The following is a 24,483-nucleotide window of genomic DNA, read 5'->3' as shown; positions in this document are numbered from 1 at the left end:
CAGCGTCTGTTTGCATATATGTAGTATGACATACTTCTAAAATCACTTTTATGCTGTACTACAATCCTGAATTACTGTATGCAACCGATGCAAAAAGAACGGATTCTACCAACCACAACAAAATAGACTCCAAATAGACCTTTATTGTTGGAGACTCAATTCCACCGGATGCTGCCTTGGCTCTAACGCACACGCGCTTCACAGTGCTCTATGAGCGTGAGTTGGAGAACGGGGAGAGGCAGCCCATAACTATAAAAGGAATTGATTTCTTGAGGAGGAAGTGACACTTATTGACAAACGAGCTGGCCTTAACCAAAGCAACAGTGCATTAGGAGTTTATATTTGACCCTTTTAGCCGCCGAATAGCGCAAAGACGGTCTCTAAGCAGCCCTTGCTGCCGGAGTAGTTCGTAGGCCTACTCTCTGTGATTGCCTCGAAGTCGGAGCCGTGCTCTCAACGCTACACATTTATGTAGCCCCAAGGCTCAGTTCTCGTTCAGCTTGGCACTGTTACTGCTCCTGTGCGGTGTCTACCGCTGACTGCACTAACATTTAGTTACATTTATAGTTGCAAAACACTGATTCATGTCAATTAGATGCACTAATCATGTAATTAAATAGCATGTTAATTAATCTGTAAATTAATTCAAGACGAGTGTTATTAAACTAGCACATTTATGCACGTTTGTTCCGATGTAATGCAGCTGATTGCATCCCTATTTTTTTTGCATACAGACGAAGCAATTGCTGTCCCAAAAAATCACCCCTCCCATCCCGCCTTCCACGATCTGTCTCTGGGTGTCGCCCCCCGAGGGACAGAGGGTAACCACATCACAGCTGGTTTTGAACTGCACAATGAGAGACGTAACAGACGATGAGTCATTCGTTCTTTTTATTGATCAGATCTGATCTAACATTTAAACAGGAACAGTTATCACAGTATTATGAAGAATATCGGCTTCCTATGTGTCTGCGATAACGGGAAGGGGGGGCTGAACTCCAAGGAAGCGACTCTTTCGCGTCGTTACACTCTGCCAGCGGCAGGGGGCGCCAGAAGCCGTCCCCCATCCAGTCTTTCCAGTGATGTGCTTTGCGTTTTTCGTTTGGTCCTCGTTCTCCAGCCCGTCTCCATGGCGACGTTGCTGCGATGCGTGTCTTTCGTCGAAGCAGCGGAGGGCATGCACGGAATGACTTAAGAAACCGTTTAAAGAGCGGTAACTGCCCCCAGTAGATTCTTCTTTAGCTGCTTGCTATTCTAATGAGGTGTCTTTGGACCACCCCAGCCAGGCACAGCCGAAACCAACCTGGTGGTGTGGGATCGGAACCAAATGGGTTCTTGGATACAGTCTTGTCTAGTAATCTACTTCTGATCGGATTTGGGTCTGAACTGACTGCCATTGGTCTTGAGCCTCGATAAACTTTGACCCTGGGGCCCGAAAGCGGTTAGAGTTTTTTTTTCCTTCAACTTTAATAAATTATTTTTGACTATCGTTATTATAATTATTATAAATTATTTTATGTCTAAAAACATTCAAGGTAATCCAATAAAGATTATAGCACAAACAAATGATTGGTAACGAGATTCGATGGTGAGTCAAACAGCACATGCTGTGTCTCTTTTCATCAGTTAGTTATATAACTGCTTTTTCTGGATGGAGGTCGCTTGGAGCTCCTTCAGACTCTGCTGCGGTCTTGGGCCTTATATAAGACAGTGCCTGGTCCCTTTGGGCTTGGTTCTTGTACAGCATCTTCGGACCTCTACTTGGTACACAAGTATTAGAAACCCTTATTTCAACCTGGAGATGAAACCATTCCACACACGACCCGTAGACCCGTAGGGCCATTCAAATATTCCGTTCTGTGATATCACCGTAGATATATAGTGAAGTGGTTCTCAATACAATGTAACAGATTATATCTTCAAGTCATGATCCTTCCTAGAGAGATGAGGTCACATCCACTCTGCACCAATGAAATAGTCTCTTCCTGGTCACATGACCAGCTTCGTCAGCCACAGCGGTCACTGCTCATTCAAACTATACACAACAACACCACATTTCTTTAGCAAACACACAACCACAACAGCAACCAAAGACAATGTGATGTCGGGTGTCCTGATTGGTCGATTTCTACGTCATTTCAAAGAGGGTCACGTTGTTTATTGGTCACTACTGGTTAAAGGGGGTGGGACTTAGGTCTGACATGGGGTAGGGGGGTGCAGCAACACCATTCTTCTAGAATAACCCTGCACTTCTAAAAAACACAGACACTAACCCTACAATAACCCTAACTTAACCCTATGGACCACCCACCACCCCGACCTCTGCCCCAGCCCCCAATGTCTTCCAAGTCATTGAGGAAACACTTTTATGCAGCGTGCCTAAAGTGGATCGCTACCAAGTCAAGCACCAAGTAACACATAGGACCGAGCCCATAGGTAGCACTGATTCTGCCATCCAAGACCCCCTTCACAGGGGTGACAGAGACGGGTCACTAAGGAGCAGGTAGGGGTGAGACAGTACAGAGACGGGTCACTAAGGAGCAGGTAGGGGTTAGACAGTACAGAGACAGGTCATTAAGGAGCAGGTAGGGGTTAGACAGTACAGGGATAGGTCATTAAGGAACAGGTAGGGGTTAGACAGTACAGGGACAGGTCATTAAGGAACAGATTGGGGTTAGACAGTGAATACAGATACAGGTCATTAAGGAGCAGGTAGGGGTTAGACAGTGAATATACAGAGATAGGTCATTAAGGAGCATGTAGATGCTGGATAGTACGGAAACATGTCATTAAGGAGCAGGTAGGGGGTAGACAGCTTGCTCAAGGGGATTGAACAAAGAACCTTTCAGCTTGGATTCCAATAAACATATTGACGTTAAACACACCATACATCATACTACATATTAACTTAATGAAATCTACAGGAGTTATCGAGCATTGCCGTGACAACGGATTGTGTGCAGCGTTGCAGGGGACAGAATTTCCTCACAATGTTCTGTTATTCAAGATATAATACTGTCAGGCTACCCCCTCGTATTATGGGATGTGTAGAAGCAGAAGTCTGCTAGGAAGTACTATTGTGTTGGTAAAGTCCAGTGAAATCCAGTCAATTCCCTCTCACTCCTGCAGCGTAAACTCCAGCCCCATACCTGATTCATTTACTGCGGAACATGGAATAAATATCTTCCAGAAGCTACTCCAGGAAATCCTCCGGGGGGAGGGGGGTGTAGTGAGACATAGACATATATAATACTGTGGAGATCTAGATGGGTTCAACATACACACACACACACACACACACACACACACACACACACACACACACACACACACACACACACACACACACACACACACACACACACACACACACACACACACACACACACACACACTCTCTCCTTGCTATGTAAACAAGGCTGTACATGTACAGGTGGGGTATACGTCTGAACAGATAAGAGATGTCTTGGTAGCTATACATTAGCTATACAGTTACAGAGCCTCCCAGCCAGTGCGAGCATGCTGGGTTACTATGGGAACACACTGGCAGCCGGCTTCTTTTTGCTACAGCAGCTATTTACACAGAACCGGGCCGGAACCGCCCAGGGGGGGGGGGGGGGGGGGGGGGGCGTCGGGGGCGGGGCTTGTGCTTTGGGGAGGCGACCACCGAGCTGTCTGTCAGTCTGACAGGATGTGGACGAAGGACAGGGGGAAGACGCCGCGGCGTTCCGGGTAGCCCTCGACGTGCCCGATCTGGAAGAGATTATTCCCATGATGCATTGCTCACACCTCGGCCCCCACCGATGTATAAGCCTGACTTTAACCACATCCTCAACTTCCCCTCTCACCTGAACATAAACACAAACATAAGATTAATCTAGAAGAATATAATAGACATCATTATTGACAACATTACTTTACGCTTTACAATCCATGGAACTGTACACTCAAGTTTTCTAAATTCACACTCACTCAATAACTCTCGCACACACACTCACACACGGCGTGCGCATGCAAACACACATCAACACACGCTGTACCAAAGATATAATAACAAACATGTGCACCACCTTTAACATGTTTGTCTGTGTGTGTGCGTTCTTTCATCCGTGTGTGTGCGTTCTTTCATCCGTGTGTGTGTGTGTGTGTGTGTGTGTGTGTGTGTGTGTGTGTGTGTGTGTGTGTGTGTGTGTGTGTGTGTGTGTGTGTGTGTGTGTGTGTGTGTGTGTGTGTGTGTGTGTGTGTGTGTGTGTGTGCATGTGCGTGCGTCCTGGTACCTACCCACCACTCCTGGTCCTCCTCCCCTGTCACCACGATCACCTCCCCCTCGGCGAAGGTCAGCTCGTCGTCGTTGTCCGCCTGGCAGTCGTAGATGGTCTTCACGCGGCGCGTCTTGGCCTTGCCCTGCAGCCAGGGGGGGGGGGGGGGGGGGGAGCACCGTCACGTTACTATACTCCACGATAAGTCCTCCCACAAGTTAAAGCTTCTGTATTAACGAGCAAATTACAAAAAAGACACTGACCTTGTATTAAGTTAAAGGGTACAATATGCGCCTTTTGTGATTTCAAGATAGCTCCATTGTACATTTTGGGGAAAAAACGCTCTCCTACTCACCCCTCAATCTCCCTACTCTCTCCTCCTCACCCCTCCATCTCCCTACTCCCTCCTCACCCCTCCATCTCCTAACTCCCTCCTCCTCACCCCTCCATCTCCCTACTCCCTCCTCACCCCTCCATCTCCCTCCTCTCTCCTCCTCACCCCTCCATCTCCCTCCTCTCTCCTCCTCACCCCTCCATCTCCCTACTCTCTCCTCCTCTCTCCTCCTCACCCTACTCTCTCCTCCTCACCCCTCCATCTCCCTACTCTCTCCTCACCCCTCCATCTCCCTACTCTCTCCTCACCCCTCCATCTCCATCCTCTCTCCTCCTCACCCCTCCATCTCCCTACTCTCTCCTCCTCACCCCTCCATCTCCTTACTCTCTCCTCCTCACCCCTCCATCTCCCTACTCTCTCCTCCTCACCCCTCCATCACCCTACTCTCTCCTCCTCACCCCTCCATCTCCCTACTCTCTCCTCCTCACCCCTCCATCTCCTTACTCTCTCGAAAGCCCTCCTGCTCCCTAATCTCTCTAATCCCCTCCCTCTCTCCAAGCCCCGCCCACCCTCTAGAAGCGAGGCCAACTAAACAAAATGTCCCATGAGATTTCTCTACGCTGCTGTAGAATCTGAGCAATTAGCCTGGATCGCTGTAGCCTTGAAGGGAGCATCTACCAGACACAGTGTGTAAGAGCCAAGTAGCACAGTGTGCCTTTGATATTGTCCCATATTAAGATTCATTTCCGCTGTATTAAGTGAATGCATTCAGCAGCCCAAAATATCTGTGGCCTTAACGGTATCCATGGTAACAAGTGGCTCCATCTCACCGTGTTGAGTTTGCGTGGCAGAGGGATGGGCGTCTCCACGGCGTCCGACGTGGTTCCGTTGGTCTCCTGCTCCTCCGGCTCCCCCTGCTGGACAGACTTGCTGTCATTCCCGCCGGAGCTCGCCGTCTCCGTGGTAACGGCGGCGTGAGGGGGCGGGCCGGAGAGCCGGGGTCGCTGGGCCAGCTGGGGCTTGGGGGGCAGGTCCTTCAGTTGGGGTTTGGGCGGCAGGTCGGCCAGCGAGGGCTTCTCGGCCAATGGGAGTCTCTGCTGTGTGGAGTCGACGGGCGTGGGGGGGGGCTTCGGGGAGGCGTCGATGAAGGGCGGGGACTTCTGGGCGGGGTCGGAGGGCGAGGGGGAGGGCCTCTGGGTGGGCTGCGAGGACTTGTCCAACGAGGGGAGGTGGACTGTGTCGATCTTCCTTAGAGCCACTGGTACACCAGAGAGAGACGGGGAGAGAGAGAGACGGGGAGAGAGAGAGAGAGACGGGGGGAGAGAGAGAGAGAGAGAGAGAGACGGGGGGAGAGAGAGAGAGAGAGAGAGAGAGAGAGAGAGAGAGAGAGAGAGAGAGAGAGAGAGAGAGAGAGAGAGAGAGAGAGAGAGAGAGAGAGAGAGAGAGAGAGAGAGAGAGAGAGAGAGAGAGAGAGAGAGAGAGAGAGAGAGAGAGAGAGATGGATTAACATTATGTAGTATATTGAGGAGTGAAAGAGAATGACAGATTAAGAGATAATGATACTTAGAGAGATTACCTTTCTGAGGTAGTTTGGGAAGAACCCGTGGTCCCAGAGTGGACTTTGTGTTGCTAGTGTTGGTGCTGTGACAGACAAAAGGTTAAAGGTCAAGTTTACATCACAGGCCTTAAAACAGTCTACCTCAAAGTCTCCTATTTCTCTGTTTAAAACTCTATACGTACGTTCTGTGTGTGTGTGTGCATGCGTGCTTGTGTGTGTTTGTGTGTGTACCTTTGCTGCTGCTGGTGTCCCTCAAACTTGTTACCAGGTGAGCTTCTGCTTCCTGTCTGGGAGAAGTCACTTCCTGTTGAGGGAGTGAAGTCACATCCTGTGGAGGGACGAGAGACAACGTTAGTCACATATGGGGTCAAAGGTCAGAGGCTGTTTCTGTGTGTGAGTGTGAGCTCATCTTAAAAAAAGAAAAAAAGAAAGACACACACACACACACACACACACACACACACACACACACACACCCTTGCTGTGGTGACCTTGCATCACAGGGCTGGGGGGGTCGGACATAGTGCGCTTGTGTTCGGGTGGGGGTGGTGGAGGTCTCTTCTTGAGGGTGGAGCTTCCACCTGCTGTTCCACAGGGGGCGGAGTTAAGAGGCAGCGAGGTGGGCGGGTCAGCCGGGATACCTGGAGGGGGCGGGGCCATTTATTACAAACCCTATCTGTAACATATTTGCACATTATGATTAACATTTATGCTACTCTCATTCACGCAACTTTTAAACGTATCATTACTCTTTTGTACATTTATAACTTTCTTATCTTTATTTCTTAGTAAATGTTGTATTATCATCCTTTTTGTTATTGTACTATGAACGTTGTGTTATAAATGTATTCTAACCATTTTGTTTTGAGGTATTATATGACCATAGTGCCTTTACATGTATTATAACCATTGTTATTTCATTATGATGGTGTGGTCCCCTGCTCCTACCTTTCCCCAGGTTCCTGACGGGGGCCGGGGTCCCTGAGTCGGGCCCGGGGGAGGGAGGGTTGTCGGTGGAGCTGCTGAACACAGGGTTAGCGAAGGCGCCGTACGACAGCCGCTGCTTGTCCCGGTGGGGGGCAAAGCCTCCTGGGAGACCGAGTTTATCCTGTGAGGACCCGCTGGAGGAGAAGCTCTGACAGAAGCTCTGAGGGCGGGGGGAGCGGTCCTTCTTCACTGGACTACACTGAGGAATGATACACCCCCCTTTAATACATAGACTCACACTCCACCTTTAATACAGACTCACACTCCACCTTTAATACATAGACTCACACTCCACCTTTAATACTGACTCACACTCCACCTTTAATACATAGACTCACACTCCACCTTTAATACATAGACTCACACTCCTTTAATACATATACTATATTACATGAACCATCTCTTCACTGGACTACACTGAGGAATGATACGTAGGAATAATACACACACACCCTTTAATACCTACACTCCATCTATAATCTATGTACCTTCATGAATTTTTTATACATACACCATCTATAATACATTGACTATATTACATCAACTATCTCTTCTTCATCAATCTGTCCCTCCCTCTACCTTGTCGTCCAGCTCGTCATCGCTGTCGTCCAGCTCCTCCATGCGGAGGTTCCAGTCAAACTCCACGTGGACGTGAGGATTAAACCTGCCAGAAGCAGCCTCCAGCAGCTACAGAGACATGGGGCAGAGAGAGAGAGAGGTCAGAGAGAGAGACATAGGGGCAGAGAGAGAGAGAGAGAGAGAGAGAGAGAGAGAGAGAGAGAGAGAGAGAGAGAGAGAGAGAGAGAGAGAGAGAGAGAGAGAGAGAGAGAGAGAGAGAGAGAGAGAGAGAGAGAGAGAGAGAGAGAGAGAGAGAGAGAGAGAGAGACAAAGGGCAGAGATTGAGTCAGAAAGAGAGACATGTAGATAAAGATAAGTGGTGACACAGCTGATTAGGGTGAGACGCTGATGGTTCGTTTGGGTGGGTACATACCGGTTCCTCACACTGGCCATTCCTCAGTCTCCTGGCAATGTCCAGAGCCGTCTCACCACTCTGATTGGCTGTTAGGAGAAAGGGGCAGTGAGTCCTCAATTCATTGTGACCATGTAATCATTCCAGTTCATTTGTAGATAAATACCATCGCTCCTGAAATCCATACCACTCAGACACGACTTGGACTAGTTTAAAACAGTCAAGCATAGCATGTTCTGACATAGCCTAGGGTAACATAGCAAAGCATAGCCTGGCCTAGCATATCATAGCCTAGCGTAGCATATCCTACCGATGTCAATGGCAGGTTTGCCCCTCAGTAGCAGCTTGACACACTGGTGTTTCTCGTACAGACAGCAGTAGTGGAGCGCCGTGTTCCCGCTCTCCGTCTGGCGGTCCAGATTACCACTAGGGGGCGACACACAGAGACACAGCATCACAGCCCCGCATCACAGGAACCGACAGGACACGTCTGTGTGTCCTTCATAGGTAGGGGTGTTTAGAGGCCACAGCCTCTAACAGCCTTTTTGTTTAAAAAAATTATTGAGGTCCTTCCATCGGAACAGACGCTTATTAAGAACCAGTAACTACCTGTTCTGGACCAGGAAGTCAACCAGGTGGAGGGAAGTGTGGTCCGAGGTCCTCACGCAGTAGTGAAGAACGGTCTCTCCAGACTCCTGAAACACACACAAAACACACACGGTGGAGGCCTCATCAAAACATGCTAGCGTCATCAAAACATGCTAGCAGCTTCTAACTGAATATGCTAACACAACATGCTAACTGAATATGCTAACACAACATGCTCACTGAATCTGCTTACTGTTAAAACAAAACAATAAACAATAAACAATACAAGATGTACTCCCTCCTCACAGACCTGAAGGCCACGCCATTAAAAACGACAATCAGTTTGCAGTTTTTGTTTATCATTATTTGTAAGGACCCACTCGAAAATGAGATGGTACATCTATGCATGAAATAAAGAATAAAGAAACCTAGTGATTAAATGGAACATGCTAACTCAGCGTTAGCTACACCAGCCACACCTTCTCAGCGTCGGGCAGTGGCTCCAATAGCTCCGCCCCCTCTGCGTACAGCTTGATGAGTGACAGCAGGTCTCGAGAGCGCACCGCATCGTACACCTCCGCCACCCGGCCCGTCGCCATGGCAGCGGTCCGCCTGGTGAACTTGTGGTCGATGTATTTGGCGTTAATGTACTCCCTCCTCACAGACCTGGGAAGGCCACGCCATTAAAAACGACAATCAGTTTTTGTAGGAGGATCTGCGTTCTGAATATCTTGATAAGAACCTTCAACCAGAATGTTTTTATTTTAAATTAACGTTAATTGTTGGTGGATAAGGGCTTTGTTTATGTTTTCTATGTATTTGCTATGTCATTGTTATCGTCACGTAAGTCGGTTCCGGGGGGCATGTGTGAAAAGATGGATTTTGCGTTGTGTATTTGCTAAAAAAAGTGAAGACCAGAAATAGTTGCAACATTAATAACGATGCTGTTCAAAGTGATCTAATATTAGTTCAAGGGTTTGGATAAAGGGGTCCTTGAGCTGCTGATCCGGGGCTGTACCGGGGCTGTGGGTTTAGGGGTTAGGACCCCTGAACGCCCAGCGAAAGGTTCTCAGGTTAACCCTAATTTGTTCAAGTGTCACATTCTACACGGTTAAGAATGGGAGGAAAACGTTTACCTTAGTTGTTGTTTTTTTAAACTGAATTCATTAACTAGGTTATTTCAGAGGTTACTCTGTTGTTCAATGCTTTGCTATTTGAAATTAATTAAAAACTAGCGCAGCCCTTTTTCATTTTTTCCTCATGTATTCGTTGGTTATTGGTTACTAACTTCCTGGTTTCTCTTCCTATATTTGTTGCTTATAGGTTACTAACTTGCTGGTTTCTCCTCCAATATTTGTTTCTTATAGGCTACTAACTTCCTGGTTTCTCCTGTACTTGTTGCTGATTGGTTACTAACTTGCTAGTTTCCCCTCCTTTACTTGTTGCTGATTGGTTACTCACATGTCGCTGGACGGGCTGGGCTTAGCGGATGCCGAGGGAAGGTTTCCTTCCAGGATCTCATTAAAACTACTGTTCCCAACATTCTTAGCAACCTGCGATGAAGATGATTTAGAAAGAAGAAAACATTATTATAGATTAATAAAGTGATTTTCCTGCATCAACCCTTTGTTGAATTTGACATTCAAAACATTGTAAACAATTTGGTAACGACATTGAGATACAGTTTGACAGACACAGACAGGCCGAGGGCGACAGACAGAGAAACACAGGTTAATATAGAGACACACAAACAGTGTGAAACACAGACAGACAAACAATAGAGACATGCATGCAGACAGACAAATAAACAAACAAACAAACAGACGGTTAGACAGACAAACAGAATCGACATGTGAACAGAAAGACAGGGAGACAGACGGACGAGGACACAGACAGGTGAACGGGCAGACGCCCCGTCTGTCAGACAGGGAGACAGACGGACGTACCAGCAGCTCAGAGGTGCCCAGCTTGTCCAGCTCCAGGGACTGGATCCGGGACACGTGGACGCCCATCTCCCTGTGGATGCCCGAGCACTCGATGCAGGTAACCACCCCCAGGTTGGTGGAGATCCAGCGGGGGTCTGCAACAACAGGGGGAAGAAGCTCACCCATCGCTCACACTCCCGCTCCCCGCCGGCGTTTAGTCCCTTCCCGGCGTTGACCGTTCGGTCTTCTTCACGGTAAAACACGGCTCATGGTTTCCAGGTGCGGTCCTACCTGCCGCTCCACAGTCACAGCAGGAGTCGTTGCCGGGCATCCTGAGCACTTCCTCGATGACGCTCCGGGTCAGCTCCTCCATGGAGCTGTCCCCCGCCGTGCTCTGAGCGCCTCCCCCCTGGAACGCCACGTTCAGCGCCTCCTCCTTACTGTTGGTCAGCACCGAGATCCAACTGGAGAGGGAGGGAGGGAGGGAGGGAGGAGGGAGGGAGGGAGGGAGGGAGAGAGGGAGGGAGGGGGGGAGGGAGGGAGGGAGGGAGGGAGGGAGGGAGGGAGGGAGGGAGGGAGGGGGAGGGAGGGAGGGAGAGGGAGAATATGGGAGAAACGGAAGGAGCAAGGGAGGGAGGGAGGAAAAGACGGGGGGAGGGAAATACGGAAGGAGGGACAGAGAGAGGGGGGAGGAAGACAGACAAACAGACAGACAGACAGACAGACAGACAGACAGACAGACAGGAGGACACAGAGAGACAGAGATTGACGGACAAAGAGACAGACAGAGAGACATAGCAGGGAATAGTGATTAGATTTGTGTTGAATGTCACTGTGTTCCATCCACATGACAAATCCCGAGTAGGACTGTGAGCGAGGACACGTCTTACATGACAAACTCCTGCTCATCCTCCGCCTGGAAGTGGTACGTTCTGTTATCTGGAACAACGGGAACAAAACAAGACTTATAGCTCAGTCGCTTATAGACAGTATTATTTAACTAATCGCTCAACTATTGGGAGGCATTGGGGAGTTAACAGATGATTAGTATTCAGTTAGCTAGCTAAAACCTAATTTATAGTCGCCTTGAGTGAACTGCTTGCACCGGCGTGAGCACTGTTCATACAGTGTTTTCTGTGTGCGTCGCACACCTCTGAAAATGTTATGGTTCACAAACAGAGTGCACAAATTGACAAGATACAGCAAAAAGGCAGTGGCTGTGTTTTGGACCATGGACTGCAGTTGAGATTATAAATCTCCCTTAAAGCTACGGGTATCACGACAGCAATCATTTAATTAAATGTTCTAAAAGAATACAAATAAATATCAGCTATCTGTGGATGTCCCAGGCCTTGTAATAACCCCGGCCAATCCGTTTTTTCGGCCGCAATGAAATAATTGGATGGCCCATCTGTCTGTCTACCTAACTACCTGGCTACCTGCGTGCACTCTGCCCGTGCACTTGTTGCACATGACCGGAGCTGACTCTGGTTGGTTTCCTACTCCAGCTTAAAGGAAGGCTGGTTTCCTACTATTGCCTACCCTAGCTTTAAGGAATGCAGATTTCCTACTATATTGCCTACCCTAGCTTTAAGGAAGGCTGGTTTCCCACTCTATTTCCTACCCTAGCTTTAAGGAAGGAAGGAATGCACGCAGCCTACTCACAGGAAATGAGGTCAAAGCATTTTTTGTCATCCCCGCCTGGTTTCACCTGACAGGTCAACAGGTTCAGTCTTACAGGCTGCCTGTTAGACTGAAGGACAGAGACAGAGAGATAGACACAGACACACACACACACACACACGCATACATAAGAATCCCCACCAGTTACTGTCTGCAGCAAGAGTATTATGCAAAAAGGACAACAAATCGTTATAGTCTTGAAAGCAAGAGCGTTGCATTGTGGGCGATGTAGTTCTTACTGTTGCGTGGGAGATGGTAAGGATCCCACTCTTGACGGAGCACTTCCTCCTCTGCCAGACCTTTCTTATCCTAGGGTGGGGAAACAAGCTATGAGTCACATTGTGTGTGTGTGTGTGTGTGTGTGTGTGTGTGTGTGTGTGTGTGTGTGTGTGTGTGTGTGTGTGTGTGTGTGTGTGTGTGTGTATACAGGCCTACCCATCACTTTTCTTTAAGAGGTAGCCTTTCTTCTCACAGCCAAACTCCTTGTTCCCCTGAAGCTGGTGCATGCTGTACCCAGCCTGTCTGCTCTGGGAGTCCTACACACACACACGCATAAGCACGCACACACCAACACACACACAGCCAAAGAAACGAGCATGCACATACGCACAAGCACGCAAACACACACAAGAACACACACAAACCAACACACTATATTGTAGCCACAAAATAATTGTTTTTTTTAGGAAACGCTAATGAAAAGTATGCTTCAAATGCAGTGCTGTGCTATGGGAACTCATCATATGGAATACATGATAAAATAATGCATTGATTAGTATTATCTGAAGGGCACAGTACCGTAGAAGCAGAGAGAGCAGCGACGACAAACTGTCACAGAGGCAAGACGATACGTAACCATGACAACCACATGCTCAACCAATCACACGGCACAGCCATGCACAGTAGCAGGGTAATTTAAAACACCTTAACACCTTACATTCAAAGTAGTGACAAACAGTATATTGGCATTACTTCAGCAAGAATATATTATAATATGAATGTGTGTTCACTATTGCAACAAACATGTACATAAATAACACATACACACGCACACACACACACAAAGCATGCTATAAGCATCAGCACTGTGTGTCAAATGACGTGTACAACGGCAACATAAACACACGCAGCATTCATTTAAGTGTTGTTTTTACCAAATGCAGGTTGACCTCAAGCTAGTTTTTTAACAAATAATTTCTGTCAAAGCAAACAGGAGGACTTTTAGCTCAAAAAGTAAGTAAGTAACAGTCCTGTTCAACAACAATCCCTCTGCAGGTGTGCTCATTTGACAACACATTTAGTGCATTTACATCTTCAACACATCCACCAGCGGGAAGCTGCGAGCTCCATGCAACATACAACACCAACGGTCGCCAACAGGCTAACAACAAGCTGATGAAGTCCATCCTTAAAGACTTACTCTCCTCGACTACAGTCCCAGACAGCAGAGAGAGAGAGACAGACAGACAGACAGAGAGACAGACAGACAGAGAGAGAGACAGACAGAGAGAGAGACAGACAGAGAGACAGACAGACAGAGAGGCAGACATGCAGGCATAATGTCAGCCATAGAGAATGCATAACTTCCACTGCCGTTTCCACTGTAAGCACCTTCCTTCTCATGAATGGCCGCTGTGTATCCAGATCTGATAACACATCCACCCCCCTTCCCACACACACACACGTCTTGGGTACACTGTCCTAGGGTACACTGTTTTATTTTGGGGTATCCTGGAATACACCCGGGTATTTGGGGTATCCTAGTGTGTCCTGGGATACACCTGGGTATTTGGAGGTATCCGGGAGTCCACCTGGGTATTTGGGGGTGTCCGGGGGTACACCTGGGTATTTGGAGGTATCCGGGGGTACACCTGGGTATTTGGGGGTGTCCGGGGATGTCCTACCTCCTTCTGCTCCAGCTGCAGGGAGTCCTTGATGAGTTCCCTGAGCGCGGTCAGCTGCTTCTTCTCCTCGTCTTGACTCTGCTTGATCTGGGGATGGAGCGGATCAGACATGAAGCTACACCTTGCTACTCCACCTTCTCCTCCAGCTCTACCTTCTGTTAGGACACACTTTCTCCTCCACCTTCTGTTAAGACACATCTTCTCTTGCACTACCATTCTGTTGATATACAAACCTTACTTCGTAATCCCTTATTGTTATCGCTTATTGCAAAAGTTTACCCATTTTTTAGTTTTCCTCTTTAAAACAGTTACATTCAAAACCTGATATGCAAAAAGAAGGAATGAAATACAAGGTTTATATAAAGGTAAACCGTAGCAGTATTCAGACTAAATATTTTGCAGCAAATTTGACTCGCAACAAAATCCTGTTGTTGTTTAAAGTAGATGAGGGGACTCTTTATGGATTTCTTCCCACTGTTAGTCTAGCAAGGCAAATGGAAACGGAATCCATAATTAATACCAACATTCCAGGAAGTCACCCATCACTTCCAAGCCATTCCCAAGATAGATGGGTGTTCCTTCTCAAAGATTTCACCTTTTTCAATATTTTTTTCCCAATCTTATCATACCAAACGTTGGCCATGAAGACATTTGAAAAAATCTAGCAGTGATGAAAACAAAAAGTTGTGTAGAAATGTTTCAATTTGGCAGAGTTTGATTTGGTATTGTTATTAGTTCTGTTCAACTCCTCTCCAGATATCATGTGTCAGGGACATCGCGTCCCAAGACCACTGAGTCCCCGGCTTTATGCCAGCGCAGCAGGCCTGCACCACAGACAGACATGCAGACAGACAGACAGACAGACAGAGACAGACAGCAGGCCTGCCCCAGAAAGACAGGCATGCAGACAGACAGACAGACAGACAGACAGACAGACAGATGCAGCAGGCCTGCACTAGGGGGAATGTCCTAAACCTGTGGTTCCCAGACATTTTTGCAGGGATGAGCCTCTAAACAACTGTCAAGGTCAACTGAGTACCCGCAGTGATATGGGAACAACTAATGCTAACCCGAATATACAGCATTTAATAACAGAACTGCATTTAAAAATATAAGAACCAGGGATTTAAATTGTTTACAATAAGAGATTGACGCTTACGTTGGACAGATCGGTTGCCAGTTTCTCAATGTACTGCTTCAACTTATCAGCCGTCTTCAGACCATCCTGGAAAAAACTATATAGACAAGAAGACAAGAATGAGATGCAGAATAGAACAGTATAGACGATAGAGCATAGAATATCACACATGACATATATAAATTACGTGAATCTAGATACTTTTCTTTATTTTCAATCCAGTTGAACATTGCAATTTGTTTACATTCACATCTTCTGCCGTCGAGGAGCTCGTATCTCATATCTCAACATGTTTAGATCCCTTGTGTGCTTGGACATGAAATAAGACTAATCGTCCAAAATATTAAATGAGCGGTTAGCCATCGGAGCTCCGCAGAGCTTACTATGTCTTAGTTGCATCATGCTGCATTATGGAAATAACTACTTTCTGAAACCCAGACTATTTTCGAATGCATGCAAGGACTACTTTTGAACCCTTAAAATCGAGAATAAGATTCCTCTACATATTGATGACAAATTAAGGCTGATGTGTTTTCAGGTTAGGCTCTTTAAAGCTAGGCAAGGGAATTTTGAGAAACCAGCAATAGTAAGCTTGATTTTAAAAGTATCCAACTGAAAGAATCCCACCCCTCCCTTCAGGCATACCTCCAAAGCACTCCCCCAAAACACATGACTAGCTTGCTGGCTTCAGCATTGGTCTACCTAGCCTTGTGGAAGACTCCGGTCATGCCTAATGAGCACACGGGCAGAGCATGCGCAGAAAGCAGAGCATGCGCAGAAAGCAGAGCATGCGCAGAAAGCAGAGCCGGTAGTGAGACAGACTGGGGCAGAATGAAAGGATTGGACTGACTTAATACAAGCCTGCGACAACCACAGAGACCGGAATCTTTCTTATTTTTTTCAGAGCATTTGATGAACTGATTGCTTTCAGGATGTAAAGATAATTTAACAAATATAATAAAAAATGCCTCCTAAATAAAATGCATAGACCAGCAGTGGCCGTCAAGCAGCTCCAACGGCTGGAAGTGTGTCGGATTGGTGCTAGATGTGGTTCTTACTTGCACTGAGCGTGGTAATACTTGATGAGGTTCTGCAGCAGGTCCACCCCCTTTTTGGTTTTGATCTCATTCACCTTGATGAGGTACTGTTAGACGGAGAAACAAGTACAGGTCTCACTACACACGCCAGCTAGCATCATGTAGCTAAGCTAGGGCTAACCCCCTGCAGCTACCATCATGTAGCTGACATACACCTTAATATAATTTGGCTAAGATACAGGTAAATATCATAAATCCAACATCATGTAGCTAAGGTACAGTTAAATATCATATAGTTCAGATCATGTAGTTAATATACAGCTACATATCAGATCGCTCAAATCCTGCAGCCAAAATACAGCTCATATCATATACCAGTAGCTAACAGCTATAACTTCAAAATGACAGACATATATACGGTCAGACAGACAGACATGCAGACAGGCATGAAGACAAACACAAAGACAAAGACAGGCATAGACACACAGACACACAGAAAGAAAGAAAGACAAACAGACACAGACATATTGACAGAAAGACAGGCAGACAGACCTCACACATCTGCAGTTGGAACAGTCTCCTCTCCTTCTCCATCTCCTCAGCGATCTCAGCTCCGGTGATCTCTGTACGGATCATACCATGCTGCTTAGCATGTTCCCTCTTCTCCTTCTCTATCTTAGAGCTGAGGGACAGACAGACAGACAGACAGACAGACAGACAGACAGACAGACCAGCAGGTACACAGACAGATGGGAAGACCAATCAGCAGACACACAGACAGGCAGGCAGGTGGACAGACCAACAGAGAGAGATAGACAAACAGCACAGCAGATAGACAGACAGAGAGATAGAGAAACAGAGAGATAGACAGAGAGATAGACAAACAGCACAGCAGATAGACAGACAGGAAGATAGAGAGACAGACAAGGCCGACAGTGTAGACAAACCAAGCCCAACCAGCAGACAGACAGATGGAAAGACCAATCAGCAGACAGGGAGACAGGGAGACAGAGAGAGAGAGGCGGGGGACAGAGGGACAGACAGTCAGTCAGACAGACAGACAGACAGACAGACAGACAGACAGACAGACAGACAGACAGACAGACAGACAGACAGACAGACAGACAGACAGACAGATAAAAATATGTTACATTAGCACATGGTCACCGCTCAACCAGAAATAACAAAGCTGCTTCACAAACAAAAAGTAAACAGACAACGTACAACTTGGTCTCATAGTCCTTCCAGGCCTTGTCAAAGGGTTTCTTGATGTCCTGGAGACCAGAAAGTAAAATGTTACTGTCTGCGTTCCACTTGTGTTGACAAAAGTGGATTAAATACACCTTATTGGACATTATCTTACTTTAATTTAATAATCAAATCTAAAATAATCTATCCCCACAACTCCACATTTTACAGTAAAGGCTTTGCAGAGCAAAATTTAAGAGATGAGTAACAGTTGTATAGTCCGACATAATCTAACGTGAGATGATGTAATCTAATTTGATACAATCGAATGTGATATAATCTAATGGGATATCCTCTAATATGATATCATCTAATGTGATATAATCCAGGATGCTCTTACCCCTTTCACACCCTTCAGGTCTCCCTTCAACAGAGAATCCAAGGAGAAGACGACATTATGACTGAGACTCTGCAGCTACAGGGGAGAGGGGAGGAGGACATAAGAGAGGAGGAGAGGAGAGGGGAGGAGGGGAGAGCAGAGCAGAGGAGAGAGAAGGGGTGGTAGAGAGTGGGGAGGAGAGGAGAGGGGATGGTAGGGAGAGAAGATGGGAGGAGAGAACGGGATATAATAGGAGAGAAGAGATAGGAGAAGATAAAAGACCATTTATAAATTATTAATAAACAAGTGACTTTTTAGCTTTTGTGAAAAACAGGCCTAATGGCAGCGATGGACTAAAAGATAGATTTTACACTATATTAAATACATTAGTCCAACTACAATCAATACATTTAATGGTGAGGAAAAGCACTATCTGCACAGGATGCAGAAGCTGGGGCACTCAGGTGTAGGATAAGGTCAATGCTGCAATCTTTCATAAAGCATATATAATACATATAATGGCATTTTTAATATAGGGGAGAGTGGTGTTAGATGAGCCAGTGGGTAAGTTGACCCAGCCCCTGTATTTAGGCAACTGTACAAATTTGTTGTCATTGACCATCAATTCAGGAAGCACACATATTTTATATCTGACTGTGATAGAATCTGTGATAGATGGTACATGGCAAAGTTGCAAGTACGTTTTTTTCACAATGCTTGTCAAAGTAGGTTTTTAACATATTAGGTATAATGACTGCTACGTCAAAGCAAATGTATCCACACGTAAAAATATATGTCATACATGTTGGTGATTTTGCCAAGATATAAAACCATGGGAATTATTTAGCCAGAATTTTTAATCTAGGCAGCTGTTACATGAAACAAATAAATACGACTATTTGGAGATGGAAAATGCATTCAACTTGAAAGAATAAATTGATCCATTTACCATAATTTCACAGACCTATGTAATAGATGCATTGTTATCATTTTAATTGACAGGGGGCATTCTGAATTAAAGGTAGATATCTTCATTTGACTTCTGTCTTATTTTTCCTTGCCTAGAGGACAACATGAGTAGAAATTGGCTCATCTTACCCCACACGCCCTATAGGGTAATTCAGAACTGATTTGAGAGCAGGATTCAGGTTTGATTCCCATCCCGTGCGTGTGTGCGCGTGTGTGTGCGGTGTGTTTGATTAAGCATACGTACGTGTGCAAAACCGGGAATGAAACATGTTCTTGACACTTGGTTTATGTGATGTCATAAGTCATTATGCGATCTTTGTTCCATCTCGGTGCTAAACGCTATCTGGGCGTTACCCCGTCCCGCTAACGTTTAGAGCCAAGATGGCCGCTTAGAGCCAGAGGAGGGGGACGCACCAGGTTCTTGAGGAGCACTGACAGCTCCTGGATGAGGCCTGAGAAGGTGATGAAGGCCGTCCCCAGGTCAACATTGTCCCGGCTCATGAAGTTCCCGCCGAACTTATCCAGAGCCTGGCTGTAGTTCTCCTCGTTCTGGATGTGGTCTGCGTGGAAACAACACGCAGACAAGAGACATTAGCCCCGATGTTAGGAGACAGAAAGACACTGGAATTGGACAGGGCGTGTAGTGCTACCGGTGAAGAAAAACATGTTGACGGCATCCTAGCTCCAACACTTAGAAGACAAATGTAGATTGCACTGACACATACAACAAATGTATCTCACACTACTGAAGCAATAGGGAATGATGAGTAGTACCTTGGCCAGAGTTGTAGACAGCTTTCACTGACTTCTTGACCTTCTGTAGGGCAGTGCGGTCCTGGTCTAAAGCCTAACGCAAGGAGAGAGACAGAGAGAGAGACAGAGAGATCCCAGTCCGGTTTAGGGTTCAAACCCAAACAACTGATAGATAATATGCATATTGTTGTTGTAATGTCACAGTTAGTCTCAAAGCCCTTTATCACAGTCAGTCTCAAAGCCCTTTATCACAGTTAGTCTCAAAGCCCTATATCACAATTAGTCTTAAAGCACTATATCAGAGTTAGTCTCAAATATCTTTATCACAGTTAGTCCCAAAGCCCTTTATCACAGTTAGTCTCAAAGCCCTATATCACAGTTAGTCTTAAAGCCCTATATCACAGTTAGCCTCAAATATCTTTATCACAGTTAGTCCCAAAGCCCTTTGTCAAAGTTAGAGTCTCAAAGCCATTTATCACAGTTACAGCCTCAAAGACCTTTACCACAGTTAGTATGTCCTTTATCACATTTATATGGCCTTGCATCACAGTTAGTAGTATGTCCTTCATCAGAGCAATAGTCTCAAATACCTGTATCACAATAAGTAGGACTTTATACCAGTTATAGTCTGTAAAACTCCCAAACACACAGCAAGAAAAGGAAGACAACTTTAGATGATAATATCAGAGGGGCTTTCTAGAATGACTAGACTTGTAAGATGGACATAATGTGAAAGTTTAACAAGCAAAGGAGACGGCAATGAGACAGAACAGCAGGAAGAAGGGAGAAACCAGGACAAGGCAGGAGGACCCAGATAGACATTTATAGCATCTGTCTTCGAGCCACAGTGGTTTTGGGCCAGACGCGGTCTGTATAGCTTGGACTGCAGTAATTTAGATGTTACTGGGCAGGAAAAAACACCAGAATAAACTCAACAACAATGCGTCCTTGAGCCTCGTAAACAGATCAATGCCCCGCCACACACCGATCATCACTTGAGTTGTTCTCACCCAACCAACTGACTTTGGCTCCATTCAGGTCAGTCTTCCCAAATAGAAATACAAAATAGGAATTTCACTGTGATAGCATCAGGTGGTGTTTCAGGATTCTAATAATGTTCAGAAAATAAGACACCTGCTGACATCAGGTGAAAGACGCTTCCACTTAGCACCAGATAGCTTACTGGTGACCCTCAAAGGCAAAGCAACACCTTTATCTTTTCCCGTCATGCATCTGCAGCTCCTATAAAGTCAGATGTCTGACCGCACTGAGATGTGGCTCTCAAGTCCAAAGCAATAAAGACCCCGAACTCTACAGGTCTCCGTATCAAACCAAATGTGTGACTGACACCCCCGAAACCCACAAGCAAAACCGCCGAGAATCTGCCCACAATTAAGACTTATTCGACTTATTTAAACCTCATACCTGATTAGTTATAAACAGAGACTATAGTTCCAGCTTATGTGAAGCTGTAGTCAATATAAAGTAACTATAATTTAAATTGTACACCGAGGCGAACTGAACATAGATCAAATCATCTTGTACGGAGATGAGGAAGAGCGGCCTGCAGAGCAGCATCCCAGCCTCAGCCTCCCAGCACAACAATAGACCAACGGACTGGAACTAGCCCGTATCTCCAATGCCTCTTCGTGGAAAGATGCGATGTGCAGTCTGAGATCGATAGGCCCAGGGACCTTTACCGCAGACCGCTATCACACCACGGGGAGAGGTCATAGAAACATCCTCTCAATGTCGAGGAACAGCTAGTAATTCAATGTAACCTGTTTTTTTTTGTGGTCTTTCGTCGGCGCCGGTGACTAAAAACAAGACAGGCGGGCCTCACCTCCTCCAACACGGTGACGGTGTTTCTGCAGCTCTGCAGGCGTGTGGTGAAGCTGGACGTGGTGGGGGAATTGTAGTCCTCTGTGGTCTCCGACAGGAACTCGCATACCGAGATCTGATCCGGCATCCTTCAACGGCGGAGTTGGTCCCGGGCGGGAGGAGAGAAAACCGGTGGAAGATACAAGTAGCGGTCGGGGAGATAGCGGATTGCATATATCACATGAAACTGAGAAAAAAGCGGAGATCCGCTGGGCCAGAGGTGTGTGTTTCGGGGCAAAAGGCGGCCGGTGACAGCAGTCAAAATAGCTGAATTCCTGCGAGCCCGCCCTTCTCTGTGCGCTAATTACGCTCTCAGCTGTAAAAACAACGGTTCGGTTGTCTCCAAACGGTGCGGACCGGAGATAAATGTCCTCATCGCGTCGCCAGGGCGGACGTGCAATTATCTATGGCTCGACGGGTGAAACGGTACAAAACCAGGCGAAGTGTTTTTGTAAGTGATGATTCAGCCGCTGTGCCGCCTTCCCTCTCTGCCTATCCCCCTAGTGTCTTCTTCTCCTCCGGCTGTCTGCTGCTCGCACACACACACACACACGCACGCACGCTCTTCTTTGCGCAGACGAGGGGAGAAACAAGGCCGTGCGCATGCGTCCGTCCCCCCGTCCCCCCTCCTCTCTGGTGAATCCATAAAGGATATGCTGCAGCCCATCCATTCCGTTATTCCGTCAATAGAAAGTGTAGAGGATTTAAAGGAATCTGCGTCCGCTTTGTGTTTGTTTGGTTCAACGACAAAAAGCTGTATTTTTTTTAATGGAATTAGAACCCGTATGCAATTTGCAATGATATCTGAGCTATTTTAATATGCTAACGTCATTAATGAAAAGAAAGAGAATGCATTAATTAATGTGAAACAGGTTACCGATGACGTCACGTTTCGATTACATTAACGGTGATATCGCCTATACGTTACAACAGCGTGGCCTACTGGTGGTGTTTGGTATTGTATTCCGAACCCTTTTTATCTTAGGGGAAGGTTATAAGTGGGACGTACATGGTTTGCCTATTTATGTGTTGGGTATGTAACATACAGTTTAATCATCTGTGTGTATCAATAGTGAGAGGTTTGTGGAATTCAAATGCCTTAACGGCGTTATTAACTTACCGGCTCAAGAGGGAGTCCCGGGAGGGGAAGCTGGAGAGTCGGGAAGAAGAAGCTCTCATCTCGGCATATTGGCTCACTTTCAGTCCCTGAAATGTCCAGTAGGGGGGAAATCTTCAAACACCACATAATTGGGTAACAAATTATAATCAAAAGAGGAGTTTATTGTGACAATAGGAGTCGACTCAATGATAAAACATATCACTATACCTATACCAAGGTTATTACATCCGTTAGGTCTAGATGGCAAATCTGTCCGAGTCCAGACCCAAAGGAATAAAACAGCAGCGATTTACCACAGGGAAAGTTGTGTGGAAAAGGCAAGCCACGCCCAACTCACCAAATAAAGCGCGTTGCTGCAACTGGACCGCTACTTTTTAGACGTTAAACCTTAACTGAGCTGAAGTCGTTTTAGACCAGGTGTCCTTGACTTTTTGTATCCGAAACTCCTGCATCTTCAGGGTCGTTAAGACCTACATTGCGGCAGCGACTGCCAGTCTTGTTGGCCGTGTGGGCCTTTCATACACGGCTGTATAGGTACAATCTGACCGCGAGAATGGGGGAGGCTGTTCTGGATCTGAGCAGCACGATTCGTCTCAGGGTGGACAGGAAACGGCCAGTGGCCATGTGGGGTGGTGGTTGTGGTGGGGTCGTGTGGGAGGGAATCTCTGAAACGGTGTCTTTAACAGGAGGCTCACCGGTTCTGATCATGTCCTCGGACCTCTCGCACTTGTCCTCTCACGTGGGCTCAGACAGTGGTTTAGGTTGTAGTCAATATAGTCCATTAAAGCTCAGGAAAGTTTTGATGAGCTGTTCATCAAAACACATCATTTGGGAGTGCAGATTTGGTTGATGGAATGGACCTTGATATGATCATATGTGATACAAAAAAGTTCCACATATACTTAGAAGGTATTATACATATTATGAAGGTTAGTTGACTTATTTTCATATTTACATCATATCTCATATTTTTAATGAAATTGTATCGATAATATGTGCAATCCAAATGCACAAATAAAAAAATCACGCTGAATACAATATTATTTTGAGAACCATTTCAGTGATAAACTCATGATCAGATCTCAAGTGTATCCCCTATGACTGAGGTCCAGTTTGGACGGCCTGTATGTGGAGCATGAATCCACGATGAAGAGACGATGCTCCCTTTAATCCTGAAAAAAAAAACGCCATGTGTCCGTGACAGACTGCGGTCAAGTGAGCCGCCATTCGTTCATCCGCGGTTGAGCCAGCCGTCACACAAAATCTTCGTGCGCCTTTACTCTAAACAGCCTTTGGGTGGTATCTCGCAACGTTTTCAAAATAAAACCCTTCACCTACGTGTGTAGATATATAGAACACTAGCTGGCGGCGTCTAGAATGTCCGCACTTGCGGACATCTTGCCAGTCAGCTGCTCACCCATAACATTGTGTTGGTAGTGGTACATGTAGGCCTACTTTATAAATAACCATAACTTGCTACATTTTCAACCGTTTTACCAACGGTTGGGTTTCTTACAAACCTTATTAACGTGGTTATAATATTGTACAAATTATAGAACATTTAATTTTTTTAACATAATTAATCAGTATCAAGTATGCAGTGCCGTAACTACATCTCTGACGTTTATAACAAAACAAACCGTTTGCAAATGTAGCAAGGTGGTTAAGGTTATTTAAAAAGCACATGTACCACACAGTGTTATGGGTGAGCAGCTGACTGAGCAGCCGACTGTGGCAAGTTGGCCGACCTTCGACTCCATTGGCCAGCAGAATATGCATGTGTACGTTTTTCTATAGCCCACTTGCTGAC

General features: G+C 46.3%; 1 protein-coding gene across 3 annotated transcripts; it reads right to left on the bottom strand.

Moving 5' to 3' along the window:
- Positions 1-877: 877 nt before the first annotated feature.
- On the bottom strand, positions 878-23,260 carry asap1a (ArfGAP with SH3 domain, ankyrin repeat and PH domain 1a). Of its 3 annotated transcripts, none has more exons than XM_060059153.1 (31): positions 23,011-23,260; positions 22,674-22,759; positions 21,516-21,642; positions 19,694-19,766; positions 19,334-19,479; positions 17,972-18,046; positions 17,608-17,657; positions 16,936-17,065; positions 16,405-16,490; positions 15,368-15,443; positions 14,209-14,295; positions 13,725-13,733; positions 12,740-12,840; positions 12,544-12,613; positions 12,287-12,374; positions 11,512-11,560; positions 10,913-11,085; positions 10,643-10,776; positions 10,158-10,249; positions 9,176-9,362; positions 8,718-8,803; positions 8,419-8,534; positions 8,130-8,197; positions 7,718-7,825; positions 7,100-7,337; positions 6,628-6,792; positions 6,383-6,479; positions 6,170-6,234; positions 5,424-5,851; positions 4,282-4,404; positions 878-3,753 (listed from the first exon to the last, which is right to left on the bottom strand). In XM_060059153.1, exons 2-31 carry the CDS (start codon positions 22,730-22,732, stop codon positions 3,679-3,681), a joined length of 3,381 nt encoding a protein of 1,126 aa, XP_059915136.1. In that variant the 5' UTR covers positions 22,733-22,759; positions 23,011-23,260; the 3' UTR covers positions 878-3,678. The 3 variants fall into 3 exon arrangements, with proteins under 3 accessions (XP_059915136.1, XP_059915137.1, XP_059915138.1); XM_060059154.1 differs by having other exon boundaries at positions 22,881-23,015; XM_060059155.1 differs by lacking the exon at positions 13,725-13,733.
- Between the last annotated feature and the right edge of the window lie 1,223 nt (positions 23,261-24,483).

Source organism: Gadus macrocephalus, chromosome 8 (genome assembly GCF_031168955.1).
Source record: "Gadus macrocephalus chromosome 8, ASM3116895v1".
NCBI lineage: Eukaryota > Metazoa > Chordata > Actinopteri > Gadiformes > Gadidae > Gadus > Gadus macrocephalus.
The sequence above is the reverse complement of the archived record's forward strand: the minus strand, read 5'-3'. Positions and strand labels throughout refer to the sequence as shown.